Source organism: Musa acuminata, chromosome BXJ1-2, assembly GCF_036884655.1.
Source record: "Musa acuminata AAA Group cultivar baxijiao chromosome BXJ1-2, Cavendish_Baxijiao_AAA, whole genome shotgun sequence".
In the NCBI taxonomy this organism is placed as follows: Eukaryota; Viridiplantae; Streptophyta; class Magnoliopsida; order Zingiberales; family Musaceae; genus Musa; species Musa acuminata.
The window spans coordinates 30933990-30958108 of NC_088328.1; the positions used below are offsets into that span (position 1 = coordinate 30933990).

Here is a 24119-nt window from a genome sequence, read left to right on the forward strand (position 1 = left end):
GATACATAAAAGATAATCTTTAAAGTATCATATGACGATATATTCATTATCATTTACTGATCTCTCATCATAAAACCAATTTATGAAAGTACAACTATTGCTCATTCATTACAAATCCTAGTATGGACAGCCGAGAAGTTGGGTATAAAGGCATCTCATTTGGGTCGCTTTCAAATTGAATTAAAGTATGCATCTTAGAAATCGAATTAAATGGATGCATGTGCTTCGATAGTTGGATCTAACGTGACGGATTCGATCTATTTAATCCAATGGTTTGTAAACGATGGATGAAACGGAGGAGAAAGAGCCGCACACATTGCATACAGACATATATCAATTGCCTAAGTTTACTTTGAGGTCTTCCTTGGAAAGAAAGTACAACGCATGCATGATGGCACCAAAAGAATACATGTGCCATCCATCTTGGTTAAAGGCCTAACTTTAGGCAGATGGACCCACACGGATGGCGGCTTATGATTCGGTCAAGTCCTCCACGTTGACGATTGTGTGAAGTGGACTCGGACCCTTACAAGCTCGGACCAGATAGAGTGTAAGCGTTAGTTAGTCAAAGATAAAGACTAGTTTGTGTAGGTTTATGTGCATCTCAATTGGCATACAAAAGCATGGCTTACGTTTCCTTTTTGTTGCACGAAAGAGCTCCCTCTATCTTCAACCTTCATCTATTCAATCCTTAATGATCAATGGTCTCCTTTTCTCTGTCTTATAGATCTCCTCTTGGAAGACTATGTAACGAAAGATAAGGATCTCAATCGTCTTCAGTGGGGAGAGAAGAGAGAGGTCGGCAGCGAGTGCGCCATTGCGGTCCGTTCACTTCTGGTCTCCGCGAGAGCCGTGGCACGTGAGACGAACACGTGGGTAGGCTGTCGAAGCCGAAGGCACAGCCCCCGTCCCCGCTTCCGTCTCCTGCAGCCCGCGGCTATTCTCGCTGCTTCCCAAAAAGCTCCGAGGAACCTCAGACCTCATCTTCCCATCGCTAAGTGTTCGATCACGAATCACGTCCACCCATCTCCTTCTCCCAGCAGACACAACATTTGCCGTTGCAGAAACGGACCAGCTTTTCTTTCATGCATAGCTTTGATGCGCATCGCCGTTTTGCATGCCAACTCTGAGCTTCTTCTCTGTGTCTGATCCTTTCTGCTGCTTTTGCACGGCTTCAGTGGATCACTGAACGCTTAATCGTATCGTTAAAGATGGGATTTTTAACGCGTGACTCCATCGCTTGCCTCTGCGCCGCCGTCTTGGTTGTCTTCCTCGTCTCTCCCCCTTCGGCGGCCCAACCGCTGTCCCCATCCCAGTACAAGACGCTCCTCCGCCTCCAGCGCCTCTTGGAGTACCAGCCGCCGCTCGCCGGCTGGTCCAACGCCACCGCCTTGTGCTACCTCCCCGCCTCCCTCTCCCTCTCCATCTCCTGCTCCGGTGGCCGCGTTACCGAACTCTCCATCGTCGGCGTCGCCGACCGGCCCCTGTCAGCCAACTTCTCCTCCGATTCCTTATTCACCACCCTCGCCAGGCTCTCCGGCCTCACCACCCTCTCCCTCGTCTCCCTCGGCCTCTGGGGGCCGCTCCCCGGCAAGGTGGACCGCTTCTCCTCGCTCCAAGTCCTCAACTTGAGCTCCAATTACTTCTCGGGGCCGATCCCACCGGCGATCTACAACATCACCAGCCTCCAAAATCTCTGCTTGACCGGGAACTCCTTCAACGGGATGGTTCCTGACCTCAGCCCCTTGACGACTCTCACCGAACTGGACTTGTCGGGGAATCACCTCGGGCCAGAATTCCCCTATGTGAGCAGTAGCCTTGTCAGCTTACTCCTTCAAAACAACAGCTTCCAAGACCGTCTCCCGCCTCGACTCGCATCCTTCGGCCACCTCCAGAAGCTGGATTTGTCTTCCAATCATCTCCATGGATGGATTCCTGCGTTCTTGTTCTCGTTACCGTCAATGCAGTACCTCGACTTGTCTGGCAACAGGATGACGGGAGAAGTTCCGGCGAATTCGTCCTGCGGCAGCCAGCTCGCATACGTTGACATCTCAGACAATCTTTTGGTGGGAGGCCTGCCTTCATGCATCCAAGCGAATTCCTCGAACCGAGTAGTACTCAGCTCAGGGAACTGCTTGAATTTAGATGATTTCGAGCTCCAGCATCCGAATTCTTACTGCAATCAAGGCGCGATGGCCGCGATTTTGCCTTCGGCAAATAAAATCAGTGGATCCAAGAGCAAGCTGGGCCTTATACTTGGCATTGTTGGGGGAGTCGTCGCTGGTGCAGTGCTGATTGGATTACTGGTCTTCTTGCTGTTTAGGAAGATAAGAACAGAGGATGCAGAGGTCAGCACCTTTCACACACCCACTGCAGGGAAATCTCTTATGCAGGTTGCGCCAAGAAGTACAGCTGAAGCAAGTAAGAAGGATTTGTGCGATCTGTTTTCTTCCTTTGTTGCATGTTCACTGTGTTGTTGATTCAGTTTCTATTCTGATCTGATCGAAACTCGCTGATGCCAAATTTTGATCCTTTTTGAAGGGCACATGTCTCATGCAATGCGGATAGGGACTCTTGGGCTAATGCCGTATCATGTTTTCAGTATGGAGGAGCTTGAAGAAGTGACTGATAGTTTCGATTCATCAAACTTGATCGAAGATGGTCCTCGAGGACAGGTATCGATTTGAACCTGCAAAAAAATTTAGTTATTTTTGTATCAAATAATAACAAACTCAAGCTTGGAAAAATTCTCATTGTTTACCAGCCTGCTTGCTCTGATTTTGCCTTCAGAATGTATTGGTAAAAACTCTCATTTGCATCTTTTGCGGTCCAAATTTTGGTTCTTGTCCTGTTCATTTTTTTCCCTGCTGAATGAAACAACTGAGGATCAATGAAGATGACTGGTTTTTCTGTCTCCTGCAGTTAAAAACACTAAATCATAGTGCATGCTGCCATGCTTTCATTTGCAAAGATATTGTTTCTAAGGACAAGTGCCAAATATTTTGTATATCCAAAGACGAAGGACTCAGTTCCCTGATTACAAAATATTGGTAAATAAGAAATCATAACAAAATCAGACTGCGTCTACGTGAAAGATGAATAGCAGCTTTATATGCAGAACTTTCTGCAATAATATCTTTCAAAAAAGCCAAGGCAATAATAATTCATTTGGAAATCCTAGATGAAGACATCTGTTATCAATATGTGAACAATTTTAAGTCAAATAAACCTCATAATTTATGTGGATATTTTTTCACCATGATTGGACCTTAAGAAGGTTGAGTGTCTCTATTATCCATGGGATGCACTCAAATTATTTCTAGCAAAAGACCTCATAGGCAATAAAAGGCTCTCTACTAGGTAGAAACATGAACCTGATCATTTCGTATACATCATTTGCTATAAGTTTAGCTTGTAACGTTTCATTTTTAAGAGAACCCAAAGATATCTATCGCAAGGCTATTATACAGTGCTGCAATCTATTATGGAGTCTGTTTAATGGTTCCCTCTCTTAAATGATACACGCTGGTGATGGAGATGATAAATACTATATTTTTCCAGCATTCAACATTTCCATTTCATGTTTCACTTTATTTCTTGTCATAACCACCTGAAAAAAATATTTTGCTGAACTCTCTAAACCGTGAATGTGTGTATTCTCAGTCTTACAAAGGTTGGCTCCGGGATGGCTCTTGCATCGTCGTTAGATGCTTGAAATTGAAACAAAAACTTTCACGACAGAGCCTACTTCAGTATATGGAAATTGTCTCGAAGCTCAGGCACCGTCATTTAGTCAGCATTGTCGGACATTGCATTGTTAGCAGCCAGGATGGTGCTAACACTATGGATACCATCTTTCTTGTATCTGAGTACATCAATAGTGGAACTCTGAGAGATCAACTTAGTGGTAATAGCAAAGGCAAAGTTTCTCTTGATTTATATGAGGTTCATGATGAAACTAGAGGATTTCATTACTATTGTTTTATTAATGACTTGTGCAGAATGGAGAGAGCACGAAACAATGAAATGGCCGCAAAGAGTGTCAGCTGTAATTGGAGTTGCAAGGGGAATCCAATTCTTACATACTGTTGCAGTTCCTGGTATTGTTGGAAATGATCTTAACATGGATAATATATTGTTGGATCAAACTCTCACCACGAAGATTCGCAATTACAATCTTCCAACACTTCCAAATTTCAAAAACAACAGGGTAATGCATCAATGATTCCAGCTGAAGTTGTTCGATTATGTTCTGTGTTTAATTGTATCTGAGTCTCTATCTTTGATCTATCAGGTAGGCTGTGAAATCCCTTTGACTAATGCAGCCGATACAGGAGATCTTGGCAGGTAATATATCTTGTCCGAATGATTTCAACCGCAGTACATGCGAAGATTCATTTCAGCCAATATATGGTCATCTTGCTAAAATCCTAAATAGATTGAATCTAAATTTTTCTTTTCTGTTCTTGCGGTATTCGCAGTGTGGAGAATGGTGAAAAAGAAGATATTTATCAGCTTGGGCTCATTCTTTTAGAGGTTATCACAGGGAAATCAGCAGGGTCTAAAAATGAGTTAGATTCTCTCAGGCATAAGGTAAAAATGGACTTCTCCTCTGACTTAAGTTGAACATAAAGAAAAGGAAAGAAAACGAACGTCTAATGTATCACCCAAAAGATAATATCTGCATAGGTATCGGAAATGAGTGTTAAATTTTAATGGCATCTGCAAAAAAAAGTAATTGTTTTCTGTTAAAATGATCAGTAAATAACATGTCAACTGTGGCAACTTATCATATAGCACATGAACTACTTGTTTCAGCTTCAGAAAATTTTAGTAGAAAACCCAGCAAACCTGAAAGGACTCATGGACCCTGCAATTCGCGAAAGTTCTGCTCTCGACTCCCTAAGAACAGCAGTGGAAATATCCCTCAGTTGTACATCCAGAGATCCTAAGCAGCGCCCATCGATCGATGATGTGCTATGGAACTTGCAATACTCTGTGCAGGTCCAAGATGGCTGGACAAGCAGTGAAAGGTTAGACATCCAAATCTAGTTCCGGAACTGACTTCCTACTCTTCATTCTCCGGTGGTGATACAAAAAACTTGGTGCTATCTGAAATCACAGTGGTATGATGATTTGTATATTCACATGAGCAACTTTATATACAAAATAAGATTGCATTTGTACATTATGTGATCAAGTTGTTCAAATATATGAGAGCTTTGCTGAAGGTATACATTATAGCATTCTGTATCTCAAGTGCAGTTCAAAAGTGTTCTTACCATGGAGTAAGGTCACTAGAATCATTTCTTTTATATGCATTAGCAAAACAATATAATCATGAACGTGCTTTGAACAGTGGACTATAATATTCTGTCAGCTAAATGCATTTACTGAACTCAAAGATACCAGCGACAATCTTTGTAGATCATCACAGTTTGATCAGATGAAGATGGCTGTTTCTGAAAGAAGAGGATGTTCATAGCAAACATGAAGCCTTCAAAATATGCAACCTGATATTGAGTTTTCATATTTACCAAAAAAAGGTTCAGTTTTCAATGTATCATTCTAGTTCACAATGGAATTCATTTTAACATGGAAAACCACAAATATTTCGGATCCACATTTCCATGTGAAGAAAAAAAAAGAAAAGATCGAGCAGCTCCTACTTATGACTGTACACAAGTCTATATGTTGTAGTCATAATTCAGTGTGTTGGAAAGGTTGTAAATGTATAAATAAGAGTTAGCAAATGTGTCCATGGAATGTATGAATCAGTCTTTGAGATGCAGATATAGCTGTAGGAGGTGATGAGGTCCAGAAGACAGACATGTTTACAAGGGCCGGAATATAAATTCAAGAAAATCCGTGGGGCAAGAAGGAAAAAAAATTCCTCCTTGGAACACCATTTAAATTTGATTTATCAAGCTGCTTATTTTGGTGAAGCAGCCCTGCCAAACTCAAATTCCATTTGGTATCAATTGTTATGAGCCTATAATCACACAAATTTTAGTACATAAGGATCATTGGATCTACCAAAGAAAATAAGTAAGATAGCACTACTGCTGTCACATTGAAAGCAAATGGCATCAGGGCAAGTACATCAACAGCTATATTTTCTTGTGTCGTAAGGATCATTGGATCCACCAAGGTTAAGATGTTCTTTACCGATCAGTGGTTACCGAACAAAGATGAAAGGTTCATGCATGCCCTGCGGGAGCTAATGAGATTTAACCCAACAAAGTAAAGACAGTATCGAAGTAAAGTACGTACTTGAAGAAATCTCCGATGTTCTCTTTCAGCACACCCTCCAACAGAATCATCAGGAAATCAACCTCCGCCTGTTCGACGAAATGCCAGAACCGGCAGTTAGCCAAGGATCAGAAACCAGAAGCCGCAAGAAACGGAGCCGCAAACCTCGACCAGCCTTGGGGCGGCGCCAGTTGTCGGAGGAGAAGGCGAAGACGGTGAGCGCCCGGATTCCCCCACCGGGACGACAGGTCGACGATCTTCTCGAGGGCGCGGTACCCAGCCACATGCCCGGCCGACGCCGGCAGCCCCCTCGCCCTCGCCCAACTCGAATTCCCGTCCATTATCACCGCCACGTGCCTCGGCAGCGATCCCGCCTTCAACGGAGACGGCAAAGAAGCTTCTTACTTCCTCTGCTTCTGTTGCTCCTCCTCCTCTCTGGCCGCCGCGGCGTCCGCCGGAAGCGCGCCAACGGGGGAGGCGCTTAGTAAAGGAGAGCCGCGAGAGGTGTGGGAAGTTGAAACCAAAGAGTCGTTTGTCATATTTCTTCCTCTATTATTAACCCGAAGAAGAGGAGGAAGAGTTGAAGAGAACTGCTTCACAGCAGACGTGAAGTAGAGAGGCGACGCCATGCTTCCTTCGATATTGCAACGTCAAGTTGATTCTAATATATATATATATATATATTCTAAGAAAAAAGTCAAAAATTTATTTATTTTTACTATATATATATATATATATATATATATATATATATATATATATATATATATATATCTTCGCCCTATTATCCTTATCCTCATTTACCACTATCGAGACATTAATAAAGCTTTGTCATTATCATCATTGATAGTGATCGAGGAAAGAAGATAACTATATTGAGTTGTCCCCTCTCCTCTCCTGTGTAGCCTATTGTGCTAAGTGTTATCCATACTTTGTCATTATCATCAATAGTACTAAGTGTATGAGATGAAAATATTGACGACAAAAGTGAGAAAGAAAATGGATAGTGAGGGTCTTGAGACGAGGTCTTAGTGATTGATAAAGATGAAACTATAATCAGGTGGACAAGGGCGAGGACACGCTCGATGATATTAGATGAGAGCAAGGGTAGAGACAACGAATGAGGGAACGTTGGTAGCAATGGATGAGGCAACAAAATGATGGGACAAATGTTAATAGTAATATTATTTTTTTAAAAATAAGTGGTACTATGCACTAATAAACCAAAAATAAGTGCTCTTATAGAAAAAAAAAAAGGGTAAAAACTTGATTTTTTTTAAAAACTGATACATGAATATAGACATGACATAAAAACTGATGACATTTATCAGTTCATATAAGTTTTTCTTCTTTTTTTTCCTAATGGATTCGATGCCCTTTTTTTAATGATATAAAAATGCTGTTTAAATCATAAAAAAATTCTTACGTAGAAAAAAAGAGAGTAAAAACAGTCGTATACTTCGGTGAAGAGTTTGTGCGCTTAAAGAAAAGAAAAATCAGAAAAACAATTTACAAGAAAAAAATTTGATTAAAAATTCGTCCGAAGGACAATCCATCATCAAAGCTGCATCAGTCCCTTCGGTTCATTCATTGTGACTTGACATCACAGTGGAAAAGGCGTTTGTACGTCTTATGGCTTTCAATTGTCGGATCCGACAAAAGCTAACGTGAGTACGTAAGTACCAAAAAAGTACAAACACTCGTCATCCACTGCAAATACGTCGACACTTTGTTCTATCTGTCCTTCCAATCATCACTCCATCAACCACATCTTTGTCAAAAATATATTTTATTTATTAATAATTTTTGATTCATCATAGATTCATTTTCTTTTGACAATCGATTGAATGGATCGAAACTCTCATCCTCTTTCTTTTTTTATTTAATTAACTAAAATATAAAAATGATAGGTAAATACTGCGATTAACATCTTTATCATCATCCCCTTGCTAATTAAGTATTATTATCTGTCCTCGAGACTAAGAACAAAGAATCTAGGTCGTCCTAGTTAATTCATCTCACATTCGACAAGGATAACAATATCATCCCATAGCTTTCGACGTAATTTTATTTATTTATTTTTTAAAATTTATCTCATAATAAACCACCATCTCGATCAAGTTTTATCCTTTGTTACGTTAAAACATTTGTTTATGATGAGATCTATTTATTAAAAATTAAGCATTTCAAATTTTATATTATTTTACTTTAATAGAGGATGTTTACATCCGAAACATTGATATGATATTAATGTAATGAATCAACGTACAAAAGTTATTAGTATGAGACTTCATCTAATAAGTTTTTTAAAAATATTACTAAAGATAATATGAGGTTGCAAGATCAAAACCCGCCTTTATCTTGTAAAGAAAAAAGTTTTATGACATTTAACATTTGTGTCACGAATATAAAAAAAAAATTAAATAATTGGGAAACTCAAAGTTCTAAAGCTCATTTTGTATTGTAAGTTAGGGCAATCAGAAATATACAAGTATCTATGGCCTTTGTATTAGATCCTGCTGATATCATCCAATTGACAGGAAGCATATTTCCAGTCGACCTATGTTGAATATTTTACTAAATTACTTATAAATAATTTAACTGTTTGCTACAGAACACATAAGCACCAGTGGTCTAGTGGTAGAATAGTACCCTGCCACGGTACAGACCCGGGTTCGATTCCCGGCTGGTGCATGTAGTATTTTTTTGTGTGAATCTAATTAATAAAAATACTATGAAATGTAAAAATGTTTGCACTAATCACGAAGCACCAGTGGTCTAGTGGTAGAATAGTACCCTGCCACGGTACAGACCCGGGTTCGATTCCCGGCTGGTGCATATAGTAATTTTTGTGTGAATCTAAATTAATATAAACACTATAATTGGTTAAAATGTTTGCACTAATCACGAGGCACCAGTGGTCTAGTGGTAGAATAGTACCCTGCCACGGTACAGACCCGGGTTCGACTCCCGGCTGGTGCATATAGTATTTTTTTCGTGAATCTAAATTAATATAAACACTATGAATGGTTAAAATCTTTGCACAAATCACGAAGCACCAGTGGTCTAGTGGTAGAATAGTACCCTGCCACGGTACAGACCCGGGTTCGATTCCCGGCTGGTGCATTTAATTTTATTTCTTTTGTTAATTATCTACTTTAGTAATTAATATATGCTCTATTTGCTCATTCGTTGGGTGATTTATTTTAGTTTTAATACAACCGTCGTAATTTGTATCCTTTAATTTGTTTTAATACAACCACCCTAACATTCAATCGCATTCTTATCACGTCTAATTCGCTCTCCTACCCACGCAGAGACTTCTCTTCAATTCGAAACGGGACCCACATTAATAGCTTCAACGCTTGCAATTACGATTGTAGGTAAGAGTGGGGTAACTCGGTCGAGGGTGTGGAGTTCGGACTTTAAAGCAAAGGATTTAATGCAAAACATTCATTCATTTACCCGCATTTCGACTTCGTTGTGGTTTGACTCGGGACCCACAGTAACATCTTCGACGCTTCCAATCACGCAAGGGTGTAATAGATCCTTCTCGAAGCCCTCCCACACCACGAAATGGTCGGTTCAATTGCACGCTCTGCCACCACCTCAGCCACGTGCCGGGACTCAGCTTTCCGGGGCCCAGCGCATCGGGCTATCTGGACCGCAAGATGGGTGGACCATAGCTGGATCGACGGTTGAAAATAATTGCTGGTCCGGCGAGACATGTATCTCTAAGCCCTTTGGATTAGATGGTTCTAGAAAAAGCGACGCCAACCGGGCGACGCTTATATGTGCGCCCTTCCCCCCTCCCCTCGATTTCTTCTGCGCCAGGGGAAACCTAACGAACGACGACGAATTGGTGGATTTCGATCAGGAGTGAGAGCTCGAGGAAGGGGTTGGGCACCACTTCGCACCATCTCTGTGGTTTCCTTGAGGTACGATCCGATACCTCCATATTTTTTGATCCCCTCGCGTTTTTTCGCCTGAAATCCTTGACCTTTTGCGATGCTTCGATCAATCACTTGCCCATTTCGCTCGATTCTCGTTAGCTGTTTTGTTTTCTGCTGCTTGATCCGTTCTTACGCTCTTGGTCAAACTTTATATCATATGGGCGGTCAAGTCGCTCTGTCTTACGGTTACCATCCCGTAGGAGTGTTAGAATTGGATAACAGGATCTGAATTTTGCGTGCGAAAAATGTGTTTTTCTTCGTCTTTCTTGGGGTCTTAATGACTAAAAATCGTGTATTGCATGCATTGGTGCAGAGATCCCCGTTTCTTTTCGTACCGGAGACTCTATTTATATATATAAAACATGAGCGTCGTGGGATTTGATGTCGGGAACGAGAGCTGCATCGTTGCGGTGGCTCGGCAACGCGGCATCGATGTGGTTCTTAACGACGAATCGAAGCGTGAGACCCCTGCCATCGTCTGCTTCGGCGAGAAGCAGCGGTTTATTGGGACTGCCGGCGCCGCATCGTCGACGATGAACCCCAAGAATTCGGTCTCGCAAATCAAGCGCCTAATTGGTCGGAAATTTTCAGATCCAGAGGTACAGAAGGATATCCAGTCTTTTCCCTTCAGGGTAACCGAAGGGCCTGATGGGTTTGCGCTGATCCATGCAAACTACCTTGGGGAGCAGAGGGCGTTCACTCCGACGCAAATTCTTGCTATGGTTCTCTCTAACCTGAAGAGCATTGCTGAGAAGAATCTAAATGCAGCAGTGGTCGACTGCTGCATTGGAATTCCGGTTTACTTCAATGATCTCCAGAGAAGGGCGGTGATGGATGCTGCTACCATCGCTGGTCTGCACCCTCTCCGCTTGTTTCATGAGACTACTGCTACTGCATTGGCATATGGAATCTATAAGACGGACCTGCCAGAGAATGACCAGCTTAATGTAGCTTTTGTCGATGTGGGTCATGCAAGCATGCAGGTGTGCGTCGCTGGTTACAAGAAGGGACAATTGAAGATCTTGGCACATGCTTATGATCAGTCTCTTGGTGGTAGAGATTTTGATGAAGTGCTCTTCAGTTACTTTGCTGCCAAGTTCAAGGATGAGTATAAAATTAATGTGTATCAGAATGCCCGGGCCTGTCTCAGGCTCCGCACGGCCTGTGAGAAGCTGAAGAAGGTTCTCAGTGCAAATCCAGAGGCTCCACTGAACATTGAGTGCTTGATGGATGAGACTGATGTGAGAGGCTTCATTAAAAGAGATGAGTTTGAGAAGATCAGCATCCCCATTTTAGAACGAGTAAGGGGACCTTTAGAGAAGGCTCTTTCAGAGTCTGGGCTGAGCGTGGAGAATATTCACACAGTTGAAGTTGTTGGGTCAGGGTCCCGTGTTCCAGCTATTATCAAGATTTTGACAGAGTTCTTCGGGAAAGAGCCTAGGCGTACCATGAATGCAAGTGAATGTGTTGCTCGGGGCTCTGCCCTCCAGTGTGCTATTCTGAGTCCCACATTCAAAGTGCGGGAATTTCAGGTACAAAGTTTTTTGCTTTTCTCTTTTATCGCGTGAATTTTAAATTTTAGTTTAATGCTAATCTGAAGTATTTTTTATTTATGTGCTAATACAATTTCCTCTGGTGGCTACATAATTGTTTTTTTAATACTTTATCACTATAGCTCTTAACAGTTTATCACATTCTAGTTTATTATGTTTAACTTTGCACATCTTTTTTCTCATTATTTTTATTGTTAACGTTTGTTTTTTGGTTTAAGCTTATTGATCGGTCAACTGTTTGGAAATTTCTGGGATGGGCAAATATAAAATATTGTTATTTTATATATATCAAAGGGAGTGGTCATCCAGAGTCGAGACACCTGATAACAAGACCACTGGTGATCCATCTGGGTTGTCTGGGTACATTTAGGATACACATGAATGCATTTCTATATGTGATATGGACTGAAGGGAGCTTTCTATATATTTTTTATAGTTGATGCTTCATATTTTGTTCTTTTTGACATCATACTTTTATTTATTTATTTTTTTGAAGGTTCATGAGAGCTTCCCTTTCCCAATAGCCTTATCATGGAAAGGATCTGGCACTGACTCTCAGAATGGTGGAACAGAAAAACAACAGAGTACAGTTGTGTTTCCAAAAGGGAACCCACTTCCCAGTGTCAAGGCTATTACATTCTTTAGATCTAGTACAATCACTGTTGATGCTGTGTACACTGACTCATCTGATGTGCAAGTTCCAGCCAAGATCAGCACTTACACGGTAATTAATTGACTTATACCAAGAATATGTTGGTAACTTCTTTTTCCGCTGGATGTGCTTACATTTTTATTTTTTTGGAGTGGAAAAAAATTATTTCTAAAAATTTTAAAAACAACTTCCATTTATTTCATCCCCTTGAGCACATGGTAGTGCTTGCTCGGCTCATAGATTTCTATGACAATTTTTAAATATTGTTTGGCAGATTGGACCTTTCCTGTCCAGCAAAGGAGAGAAGGCTAAGCTGAAAGTAAAAGTTCATTTAAATCTCCATGGAATTGTTTCCATTGAGTCAGCTACTGTAAGCACGGAAAGCATTGAATTGTATTCATTGACCTTTTTATTTACCTTTTACCATGAGATCATTTAATTTGTACAGATGTTGGAGGAGGAAGAAGTTGAAGTTCCAGTCTCAGCTGCAGTGGAGCCACCGAAGGAATCTACAAAAATGGACATGGACGAACTCACTAACGACGTCTCAAAAACTGAAACTGATGTAAAAATGGAGGACTTGAAGAATGCAGCTAATAATTCTTCTGGTGAGGTTGACACTGCAGTACCGGAGTCTGATGAGAAACCTGCACAGATGGAAACTGATAACAAGGTTTGTAACTTATACTTGTTTGCCTTGTGCTAAGCTTAGTTTTGACTTCTGGCCTTAACTTTTCGTGCCTATTTGGGTCAATATTTGTTTTTTCTCTATATGGATGTTCTTTTCCCTTAACATTCAAAGATATCTTGATCTTTTTTTTTTCTGCTAATTGATTTGTCAAGTTTAGCTTTTGTCCTTTGGTGACATGCAATTTCTTTCGTTCATCTTTTGTGAAATTCAAAGATAATTGATTTTACTCATGGAGGGCAACCTGGACCTTAGCATCTGCTATTGATAATCAGCGCAAAATTTTCAAGGCATATCTTTTTTACTAAATTGTATCTTTCATTTTCCTAATTTTTTTAGCTAACAGAATTTTCATGCTCTGACAGGTTGGTAATGACTGCCACCTAACCTGGTTTGGCCATTATACTGGTTGCCTTCTAACAAATTTCAGGATTAGTGCTTAGCATGCAAGATGCACATAATTAAGTTACCTGAATTTTGAAATTGCTGTTAAAGCATATTACCATTAGAGATTTTTGCGTCACTATAGCTTTGCTGAACTCCTTATCACAAAAGTTTGTAGTGCATTGTCTAAGAAATTCAATTTATCGATCAGTCTGCCGGGCCAATCTAATGAGTGGGTCCTTCACCAATGTGTGGGACTGGGGCAGGCCAAGTTGTTTAGCTTTACTGATGCTGAAATTGGTTAACCTGCTACGCAACTGAGCTCACACTTTTAAGTCCTCTTCAATATATGTCTGAAAGGTTTTAGTTAACTTGAGATGCATATTAAGGATCTTTGACTAAAAAAATATAATTTTTTGAGTCAATTAAATGTTTGAAGGCTGAGTGAATATCAAAAGATCAAGTGGGCCCTGTAATTTTTTGGTTGTTTGCATTTTTTTTAAAGCATTTTTTTTTGTGTTCTGGCTAATGCTTTCATTTAAAAGAAGCTGGAAATTGCAGAATCACTATCTTGTTTTGTTTTGGTTGTTATTTTAAAACTAACTTGGAATGTACAAAATCACTATTTTACTGATTTAGTCAATTACGAAGCTAGTGCCATCCTGGTGGGGAATCTAGTAGGTGATGTGAATAACTAGTATACTTGTGAATTTGGTGCTTTGACTCCGGCGCTTCTTTCCACCATATCATTGTGAGCTTAATGAGCTTCACTTTAATGGATAAACTGAAACCATATCCTGCTACTGAAATGTGTTTTTTTCCCCTCTTTTATACTGCTGATGGCAATTTTTTATTTCAGATTTAAAATACTTTTGTTCGTCTTCCAAGGTTTTGAAAATTGCTTTTTTTTTTATAATTAGATTCTTAAGATTGCATGTCCTTCAGGTTGAAGCACCCAGAAAGAAGGTAAAGAAAACTAATGTACCTGTGGTGGAATTGGTTTATGGTGGGATGTCGGCTGAAGATTTGCAAAAGGCTGTTGAAAAGGAGTTTGAAATGGCCCTTCAAGATCGAGTGATGGAGGAGACCAAAGAGAAGAAAAATGCTGTCGAGGCATATGTCTATGACATTCGAAACAAAGTAATATACATATCTCAATATTTCCATTGTGTTACAGATTTGCTGGCTATTATATAAGAACTAATAATTGATCTTTCATGTTCAGCTTTATGATAAGTATCAGGAATTCGTAATGCCATCAGAGAAAGATGAACTTATTGCAAAGCTCCAGGAAGTTGAGGATTGGTTGTATGAGGAAGGCGAAGATGAAACGAAGGGTGTTTATGTTGCCAAGCTTGAGGAGCTTCAAAAGGTACAGTGTTTGCCTTAAGTCTTGATCTCTGACAAAATGCTTCAAGATTTGGTGTGTATGGTGATGGTTTGTGTTGGTGCAGCAAGGTAACCCAATTGAGGTGCGTTATAAGGAGTGGACAGAGAGAGGTCCTGCAATTAATCAACTTGTTTATTGCATCCATAGTTTCAGAGAAGCAGCCTTGTCGAAAGATCCTAAGTTTGATCACATTGAAGTAGCAGAGAAGCAGAAGGTATGATATGTTTTCTCCCCCTGCCAGGTTCTCTCTCTCTCTCTTCGCTCTCTCTCGGTAAAGTTATTAAAGTTGGCAAGAAATGGTTTTTTTATCATAGTCAGTAAAATACCTATAATCATGAAACTTTGGTTATTCGCTTCTTTTATTAATGTAATACGTGGTCTGTGTATTAAGTCTTTATTTCCCAGAGCAATAATATTCTCTATGCGTCTGGCACATGCTGTGTGTTCTTTGTTTGATAAATTGCCTTCTGCTTAGATGCTTCAGATATTATAATTTAGGTGCAAATATATAAGGGACTCGTGCATTGATGCTCTTATGCTATTTGTTTGATAGGTTGTCAGTGAGTGTAGCGAATCTGAAGCATGGCTTAGGGAGAAACAGCAGCAGCAGGATGCCTTACCCAAATATGCCACTCCGGTTCTTCTCTCTGCGGATATAAAGAGAAAGGTCGAGGCACTAGACAGGTGCAATTTCTCATAAGAAGTTAATCTTTTACTTACTGGCTGTGTTTTCAGTACATGTGTTCGATAGTAATATCCACCTGCTAGTCATTCATTCTTTGTCTTCTGGGAGTGTGTCTAACTTTGGCTTGAGTCGCTTGACCAGGTTTTGTAAACCAATAATGACAAAGCCGCGACCTGTTCCAGCAAAACCGCAGACCCCACCAACTGCTGCACCCGGAGAGCAATCTCAAGCTCATGAAGGAGAGAATGCATCAGGGGAGCCCATGGCCGATGAGGACAGTCATGCACCGCCTCAACCAGCCCCAGAGCCAATGGACACCGACAAATCGGAGACTGTACCTTCAGCATAGAAACATTGGTACCATGCTTCTCATTTAGCCTTCTACTCCAAAATCGGCTTCGATGTCAACATTCTAGCAACAAGAGATGGTTTCTTCTTAAGGTCTTGAGTGCACGATTGAGATATTTCTCTTAGAATTGAGCCGATGTATTGAACAGAAAACCCTTAGATTCAGATCCGAACCCCCCACGAGAAATTTTTTTTTAGTGATTCATTGATGACGGGGAAGTGCAAATTTTGAGCAGCCCCTTTTTTCCTGTGTTTTCTCCTCCCCGAAGCATGTATGACTAGTGATATTTCCCATGTCATAATTAAGCTGCTTTTGCCACTGCTCATCTCCACCACTGTGCATTCGATATTGATTTCTTCTCTAATTTCAGGCTCAGCGGGAACAGCCTCTGCTCCTCATCTGTTAGTCCTGTGGCGTCATGTCATCACCACCATATTGCTATCAGGTTCAGTTCGTAACTTAGAAATATTTCTTTGATTCTCATGTTTAAAGCTCCCAAAACGTTGGCGTTGTGCTAAAAACAGTGAGTTTTGATTGAGGCTTAATTATAAATCATTCAAAATTAGTATAATATATCGAAAAACAACAAAGTAGGGTTAATTACCTACCATTGAGAAGATTACAATAATATCATTCATATCATCTCCCTATTGGTCTATGCCCAGTCAAAAAATAAACTGATTCCAAAATTCAACTACATATTTGAGTGCCTAAAAGGGAATATTCAACTCAACTAGCGATACATGTTTTAATTATTTAGGAGCAAATGCCAGGGGTAAGTGATGACAGTGCTGAAGTCGAGTCTTTGGTTCTATAATAAGATATTTTCCAACTTACCTAAAGTAAATTGTGATGAGATCTTTACCAACCGGTCTAACTAATATTTTAATTATTTTATTTTTTTTAAAAGATAAGTGGTGATCTTCCGAATGAAATGGATTGTATTAATTGAAAATAGCTCTAATAAATTTTTTTATTATTAATTTTTTTATCAAATGATACCCTCCTAATTACTTTTTACCTGAAAGTATTTTTTTTTCTTTTGTCAATAGGATGAAAATGCCTCTATATCTTTCACTAAATGCCTCCGACAGGTGAGAAGAAGAGGAAAGAAAGGAAATAAGAAGAGAGAAGATGGGGATTATAAATTATTAAAAATTTACTTTTTCTAATCTATACTATTGGCAAGAAAAACCGTTTGGTGTAGCGACTTATGGCGGACACGACGTGTTTGACACGTGATTATCACGTGCGAGATAAAGGCATGGACCTTTTTTTGAGTTCGGACACAGATTCTTTTAAGACGATAAATGCTACGGACACTCACAACAGAGCCCCACCACGATACCCGGAATATCCTGACCCTCCATCACATGCTGGCCTTATCATCACCGTACTTTCTTGTGTTCGCTTTTCTCTGCGCCCGGGTATTCGGTCTGGGTTTTGTCTTGGCCTTGACTAACGTACTGCTCGAACTCAACCCCGTGTCCCCTCGATGCCTCAACCCCATCACCCCTTCCATCGCCCCGCAGCTTCGGTCTCGATGTCTCGGGTCGAAGACGCTCCGCCCAATCCCCAATTCCTCTCCTCCTTGCCTCCTTCTCTTTCTGTTCCCAGCTTCTCCGGTTAGCTCGTTGATTCCCAGGAGCTGGTCCGAGCTTGTTGTTAGATTGGACAGGTCCGTTGCTCGGCATTGTTGGGGTTTGACCTCTCTGCCTCTTGCTTGCTTCTTGATTTGGAGCGAAAGGTATCTACTCTGTGGATGACAAGAGCTTGTTCGAGCTCTCGCATTCCGCCGAAATTTGCGGGGTTTAGGATGATGGTTAGGGTTTTCTGTCGAGTTCTTGCTTAGATATAGTAAAATGTGAATGAGGGGTCGAAGACATCGGAGCCAAGGATTACCTAATTGATCTGTTTAGCTATGTTCTAAGCCTTTGACTTTGTTGAGCGAGCTTCAAATTTTGCGGAGATGCATCTAGATCTGACTACAATATTGTTCATAGTGTGAGTTAAAGATTTGGCGGAGATAAGTCTGGATCTGATTATAATAGCATTGCTAGTTTGATTATGTTAGACGAGATATGGAGGAAATCAATAACAAAGCGGATTTACATGGAAATGCCTTGCGGCCTCTAGCAATTCGAACGCCGGGAAGTATGAAGTCCACTTTGTCGGGGAAATCTACTCCTAGGAATTCTGCTCCCTACCGACGGTTGCATACTAATAGAACCCCTCGAAAAGATTCTAAGGCCTATTCCGGCAAGTTCAATTACATCCGAGGCAACAGTGTAGTGCTCTGGCTATTGCTCATAACTTTATGGGCTTATATAGGATTCCATGTGCAATCCAAGTGGGCTCACGGTGACCATCGGAAGGCAGAGCTCACTGGGTATAAGAGCAAGGCAGGTAGTGCTGACAAAATGGAGAGCACGGTGACAGCTGAAAATTTTAACAATTCTTCTGGTGAGAATCTTGTAGTATTGGAAGGAAAGAACTTGACTTCGAAGAAGCTTGGTCATACTCTGGTCAAGAAATTGAAAGAGGTTTCATCAAAGCAAAATACTACTAAGAAGAGCAATAGAAGAATGGTACGTAGACTACGGAAGGTTGGGGGCAAGCTGAAACGTTCAGTGGCGGAAGATAGAACTGGTGCGCTGGAGGAAGGTTTGATACCAAGAAAAAATACTTCATATGGGATGATTGTGGGGCCATTTGGCAAGACTGAGGATAGAATTCTAGGTTGGAGTGCTGATAAAAGGAGGGGCACTTGTGATAGGAAAGGGGAATTTGCCCGCTTTGTTTGGTCACGGTCATTTGTGTTGATATTTCACGAACTGTCCATGACGGGAGCTCCACTCTCGATGATGGAATTGGCGACGGAGCTTTTGAGCTGTGGCGGTACCGTCTCTGCTGTTGTGCTAAGCATGAAAGGTGGGCTAATTACCGAGCTTGACAGAAGAGGGATTAGAGTACTTAAAGACAGGGCGCAGTTCAGCTTTAGGACTGCCATGAAAGCAAATCTTATTATAGCTGGATCAGCTGTCTGTTCATCCTGGATAGGTAAGAAATAGTCAAATTATGCACTAATTTATTAGATTCTGTAAGATAATACATTGAATTCTACTATTGTGCAATTTCTCTAGTTCTTTACATGTTTCTTTCCTTTTGTACTAATTGCTGCTGAAACATGAGTATGCGGTAAGTTCATAAATAAATTCTAGTACATCTTACAACTTAAGGGATTTGATGATGTTATTATCAATCCAAGTATAAAATAATTTATTTCATAAAATTTTTAATTGTTTTTCTCTAATCCAATAAATATGTTTTGTGTGTGGTTATCAAGTTTCTGATTTTCCTGACAAATCTACACTGCCAAGCTAATCACGAATGCTTGATTTTACTGTTGTAGACCAATATCTGGCACATTTTCCAGCTGGGTCAAGTAAAATCATTTGGTGGATCATGGAGAATCGACGAGGATACTTTGACCGGTCAAAGGATATGCTTAGCAGAGTGAAGATGCTGGCTTTCTTGTCTGAGTCACAATCAAAACAGTGGTTAACTTGGTGTGAAGAAGAACACATTCATCTAACTATGCAACCTATGATAGTTCCTCTTTCTCTAAATGATGAACTGGCCTTTGTCGCTGGCATTCCATGTTCCCTGAATACTCCAGCATTCAGCGTGGAAAGCATGCTAGAGAAGAGGAATACATTAAGAGCTGCTGTTAGGAAAGAAATGGGCTTGGGAGACAACGATATGCTTGTGATGTCCTTGAGCAGTATAAACCCCACAAAAGGTCAGCGATTATTTCTTGAATCAGCTCTTTTGGTGGCTGAACATAATGTTTCCCTGGAAGTGTTTGAGAAAAACAGGTCATTTGCTGAGAATTTTCCAGTAGTTACTCATCAGAACAGGACAATCATAACTGTTGAGCTTAATTCTAGCAGTATCTCACAGTCAATCAAGCAGGATAATGTCCAGCAGGGTAACACTACTAGTGCAGCATCTAAGAAAAGGAGGAGGAAACGCACAAAATTAGCAAATATACTTTCCTCGGGTAATCACACTTCTAACAGTCTGACAAGAGGAGATCAACGAAAACTAAGGAATTTGCTGTCTGATAGTAAGGGCCAAGAAGAGCAGCACCTTAAAGTTCTGATAGGTTCACTTGGATCCAAGAGCAACAAAGTGCTTTACGTAAAATCGATGCTGAGACTTCTATCTCAACATTCAAACCTATCAAAACTAGTGTTGTGGACACCAGCAACTACACGGGTTCCCTCACTTTATGCTGCAGCAGATGTTTATGTAATAAATGCCCAGGTGATACAGGATTACTTAAGATAACATGTCTGTACACCATGTATAATATTTGTTTGTGATGATAATCATTAACTTCATTGTTCATTTTTCTCTTCATTTTCACATATATCTCGGTAGAATCTGACTATACTTTTGATAATACTTAAACTTTTTTTTTTAAATTCAAATCTATGACATGGGCATTCTGTTCAAAATTTTCATTTTTTTCTCCTTTTATGTTCTTTGTTATAGTTCTAGGAGGATTTATGTAGATCTTTGTTATCTATATGTCTCTACTCATTAATGTTCATATCCTGGTAATCATTACACAGGTTCCAATTTATGTTCCGTTATAAATAATAATTCTCCTGTGATTTCTGCTTTGTCATCAACGAAGTCTCAAACTATGCCTTAGCATCTTCCTTTCTGATCTCATTTGTGATTCTTAGCTTCTCGAGTATTATGGATGTTCATGGTTACCCTAAGGATCTCATTTGTGGCTAACTTTGACCTAAGAAGCATCCAGTGCCTGATTCATGCACCTGATCCTTTTTTAAAACACCTAAGTAAAGGTGCCATTAGTTCAGAAGTGATAAATCAAAACTAATGTTGTATACTTAATAGTGAACAATCATAAGTCAAGGAATCTTTCTGTATGTTCTAATCTCCTTGAGGATGGCCTTCTCACTAAAGGATCCGTGGGACAACCTTCTGCTATTATCTTCGTTTGAGCCAGATCCGATATCTCTGGACAGATATATTTAAATACTATGTAAAGTTATAACCTCTTTTAAGACCAAATGTGGTATACAAATTAAATTGAAGGAAATCTGTGAAACTGTCCAGCGGTCTTTTGATGAATATGACAATCACTCTTTCTCTTGATTGTGAAGCATAATACCTTGTTTCTCTACTTGTCATGTCTAGAATTTTGATCGCTTCACTATCAGCCCAGAAAGGCAAGATCAACATCCATGAGTTGTTGGATAGCAAAAGAAGGAAATGAATATACTGTTTGATGTAGGTTCCAAGAGTAGTCAAAAGCTGAAAACTTTTAATTTAGCTGCACATGATCCAAAATTTTGTATGTTGCCTATTCTCATCTCTCAAATTAAGTGTAGATGATTTGCTCCTTCCACCACGTTGCTGGATATTGTGTTGAGACAAATAGGAAAGAAATAAATAATTCTTCAATATCATTTCATCGAATGTCAGGTTTGTGCAGACTCAAAAAGATGGGACTTTATAGCTTGTTGTTTTTGTTGTCGTCAATTATTTGATGTACTATTTTTGTTGTTTTTTATTATTTCATGTAATATCGACTCCATTTTTATATTGTTTGATAACCATTTGACAATTTGGTATATAGGGACTTGGAGAAACATTTGGGAGGGTTACAATTGAAGCTATGGCTTTTGGCCTGCCGGTATTGCCACTCGAAATCTTATTTTGTTTCTTACATTTACACTCTCATTCCAAATTTATTCTCAGTACAGGGTAATGTTTCTGTTGATTGATGACCTTGACATTTACGCTCTCATTCTAAAGTTGAATGCATATGTACTCAGAAGTAAACACCTTTAGATAAACATAAATTACTCAGAACCAACTTTTAGTAAAGAATCTTAAATTTCAAGGATAACTCAAGTTTATATCGATATCTCATGTTAAACTACTACACACCCTTCTTATGATCCCACCATAAAGCAAGAAAATAAGACTTGCCTTTTCACTTCCATTCAAGATTCAAGAACTTAATGCACACAAATCTAAGTAGGATCATGACTTCAATCATGTTGCTTTACCACAATGCTAAATGCTGATAGATATGAGAGTGCAACTTACATTTAACTTCACATTGAGAAGAGTTGGTTACGCTCCATCCATTGGGCATGGAACATAATTTGTGCTAGACAGCATGATCGTTCCCTTTTCTAATTCTAGGAAAAGCCAATATGAAGTCAAAAGAGAAACTTGTCAACAATTCCATATTGTTCCTATAGATGTAGTGCAGCTTGCATACAAAATGCAATACTCGAGGACTGTCTTATATTCTTGGTAAGCAAATTTTTTCTCTATAAATTTTTTTAAAATTTTTTTTCTTCTTGTTGCCTGCGGAGCAGGTTCTTGGAACAGATGCAGGGGGCACTCGGGAGATTGTCGAGCACAAAGTGACCGGCCTTCTGCATCCAGTTGGGCAGCAAGGAATACAAGTCCTGGGCCAGAATATTCAGTATCTGCTGAGCAATCCATCAGCGAGGAACAAAATGGGAATGCTGGGAAGGAGGCAGGTGCAAGAGAAGTACTTGAAGAATCATATGTACAACAGATTTGCAAAGGTCCTCGCCAAGTGCATGAAGATCAAATAACAAGATTTATTGGCTTTCACCGTACTGCATTTTAGATCGGTTGTGAGTTGCCACTGCACCTTGCGACTGGTGAGCCTGTTCAAACCTGTTGAAAATTTTCCATTAATCTCTTATTTATTTTCCATTTCCATCTGATCCACAGAGGAAATTAATCCTTGATTCTGAGCTCACTTCATCTTAACAATACTGTGCATCGATTGGATGCATTAAATATATAAATTGAGTTATTACCAGAAGGCCTTCAAGTCTCCATGACTGATCAGAAGTTTCCAGGATTTGCCGGAGCTCTCATCAATGATTTGCTGGTACGTCGACTAACTTAATAATTAAGAAAGTTAAATTATGCAAATGCTTGCCTTCGTCTCCTCCACTTTGGAGGAGCTTTGATGCCCTAAACTTGAGTTACAAACACTCTTTGTTATGTATTTGTTGAAGCTGAGAACATAAGACAGACCTCTATCAATATTGCACTTATAGCACCTTGGCCTCATTAGCTGTCTTGTGCTCGGCTTAGTAGGGTTAGGAATCCCATGTTAGGTTTGTACAATGGCTCTGTAGATAGATGTCTACGGATCATATTGACACAGTGGATGCAGTTCACTGCACTGCTTGCTGATTCTAGTTGTTCTTTTCTTTCTGTTTGGTTCATTTCTTCTTCTACTTCTTTGAAGCTACCTTCTTTAACCTCTCTCCCTCACATCCACTGCAGATGCATCTTCTTCTTGGGGCTCAGCAGCCATCTCATCAGGGCTTTGCTCAGTATCTAGACCATTAGGCTGTTCTTGTGGTTCTCTAGTGTCCTCGGAAAATTTCTCTTTCCTTTCTTTTTCATTGGACTCATCTATGATGGAGAGGAGAGGAGCAGTCTCCTTCTTCCTGATTGAACATGAATCATTAGTCCAAAAATATTCGAGACTAGTTTAAATTTTTTTGCGAGCGAATATTCCTAGGATAAAAAATATTTTAGAAAATATTTTTATCATAAGCTCTTGTTGAATGACTATAACTTTTGTCATCTCTTCGAGCTTGTGTTCGGGGCATCGAGAACTCGGTGAAACGATCCTGATCGTCTCTGTTCTCTTCGTCACCACCCTATGGAACCATGCATATCTAGTGAGCAACACCCATCATTAATAAATTTCATGCAATGTTTCATGTGTTACATAGCAATTAACTTTGAATTACACACAATCCCAATCAACATTCTAGAAAGAAGAAAAAAAATCATTTAATGGACGTGGTGTTACCACATTGCCATCCATCCATGATTCTTACCAGGAAGGCTGATATCAACACACTTCCTTTGATTGAGTACTCTTTCTCTTCTCAGCATCTGGTCATTAGTCTCCGCGAAACCGAGTTGCTATCTTTCCTCCACAACATGCATCCTACGTATGATTACGTGGTTTCTTAGTGGTTAGTATGCGAATGCATGCGCTACCACATACATCGTGGATGGGGTTCGCCAGCTCCAGTGGCGCTCAGACTTCTCGACCATTGCCATCGCTCTATCTCTCTCTCTCTCTCTCTCTGCTT

At 40.1% G+C, this 24119-nt stretch overlaps 3 protein-coding genes, 1 long non-coding RNA gene and 4 other non-coding genes across 13 annotated transcripts; 7 read left to right on the top strand and 1 right to left on the bottom strand.

Moving 5' to 3' along the window:
• Nucleotides 1–667: 667 nt before the first annotated feature.
• Nucleotides 668–5234, top strand: LOC135609663 (probable LRR receptor-like serine/threonine-protein kinase At1g14390). The gene is made up of 7 exons (XM_065103151.1): nucleotides 668–2421; nucleotides 2542–2675; nucleotides 3664–3907; nucleotides 4002–4210; nucleotides 4295–4347; nucleotides 4482–4593; nucleotides 4819–5234. Exons 1-7 carry the CDS (start codon nucleotides 1212–1214, stop codon nucleotides 5050–5052), a joined length of 2196 nt encoding a protein of 731 aa, XP_064959223.1. The 5' UTR covers nucleotides 668–1211; the 3' UTR covers nucleotides 5053–5234.
• On the bottom strand, nucleotides 2549–6871 carry LOC135609666 (uncharacterized). Of its 3 annotated transcripts, none has more exons than XR_010485839.1 (5): nucleotides 6418–6871; nucleotides 6274–6341; nucleotides 4852–5015; nucleotides 2762–2864; nucleotides 2549–2689 (listed from the first exon to the last, which is right to left on the bottom strand). It is a non-coding gene; the product is annotated as an uncharacterized LOC135609666 (long non-coding RNA). The 3 variants fall into 3 exon arrangements; XR_010485836.1 differs by having other exon boundaries at nucleotides 4852–5112; XR_010485838.1 differs by having other exon boundaries at nucleotides 2762–2916; nucleotides 4852–5112.
• Nucleotides 6872–8875: 2004 nt separating this feature from the next.
• On the top strand, nucleotides 8876–8946 carry TRNAG-GCC (transfer RNA glycine (anticodon GCC)). Its single transcript has one exon. It is a non-coding gene; the product is annotated as a tRNA-Gly (tRNA).
• A 73-nt stretch (nucleotides 8947–9019) lies between these two features.
• TRNAG-GCC (transfer RNA glycine (anticodon GCC)) lies at nucleotides 9020–9090 on the top strand. Its single transcript has one exon. It is a non-coding gene; the product is annotated as a tRNA-Gly (tRNA).
• Nucleotides 9091–9163: 73 nt separating this feature from the next.
• TRNAG-GCC (transfer RNA glycine (anticodon GCC)) lies at nucleotides 9164–9234 on the top strand. The gene has a single exon. It is a non-coding gene; the product is annotated as a tRNA-Gly (tRNA).
• A 73-nt stretch (nucleotides 9235–9307) lies between these two features.
• Nucleotides 9308–9378, top strand: TRNAG-GCC (transfer RNA glycine (anticodon GCC)). Its single transcript has one exon. It is a non-coding gene; the product is annotated as a tRNA-Gly (tRNA).
• A 652-nt stretch (nucleotides 9379–10030) lies between these two features.
• On the top strand, nucleotides 10031–17682 carry LOC135609673 (heat shock 70 kDa protein 14-like). 3 transcript variants are annotated; one of them, XR_010485841.1, is made up of 12 exons: nucleotides 10031–10190; nucleotides 10519–11737; nucleotides 12255–12482; nucleotides 12685–12780; nucleotides 12859–13083; nucleotides 14428–14622; nucleotides 14708–14854; nucleotides 14937–15086; nucleotides 15426–15556; nucleotides 15699–15914; nucleotides 16277–16351; nucleotides 16959–17682. XR_010485841.1 is itself a non-coding variant. In XM_065103183.1 (11 exons), exons 2-10 carry the CDS (start codon nucleotides 10568–10570, stop codon nucleotides 15904–15906), a joined length of 2550 nt encoding a protein of 849 aa, XP_064959255.1. In that variant the 5' UTR covers nucleotides 10031–10190; nucleotides 10519–10567; the 3' UTR covers nucleotides 15907–15914; nucleotides 16277–16479. The 3 variants fall into 3 exon arrangements, 2 of the variants coding, with proteins under 2 accessions (XP_064959255.1, XP_064959245.1); XM_065103183.1 differs by lacking the exon at nucleotides 16959–17682 and having other exon boundaries at nucleotides 16277–16479; XM_065103173.1 differs by lacking the exons at nucleotides 16277–16351; nucleotides 16959–17682 and having other exon boundaries at nucleotides 15699–16224.
• A 148-nt stretch (nucleotides 17683–17830) lies between these two features.
• Nucleotides 17831–22819, top strand: LOC135609683 (uncharacterized). Of its 2 annotated transcripts, XR_010485842.1 has the most exons (5): nucleotides 17831–18966; nucleotides 19319–20235; nucleotides 21584–21640; nucleotides 22338–22652; nucleotides 22726–22819. XR_010485842.1 is itself a non-coding variant. In XM_065103196.1 (4 exons), exons 1-4 carry the CDS (start codon nucleotides 17988–17990, stop codon nucleotides 22581–22583), a joined length of 2199 nt encoding a protein of 732 aa, XP_064959268.1. In that variant the 5' UTR covers nucleotides 17831–17987; the 3' UTR covers nucleotides 22584–22819. The 2 variants fall into 2 exon arrangements, 1 of the variants encoding a protein (XP_064959268.1); XM_065103196.1 differs by having other exon boundaries at nucleotides 22338–22819.
• Nucleotides 22820–24119: the final 1300 nt, after the last annotated feature.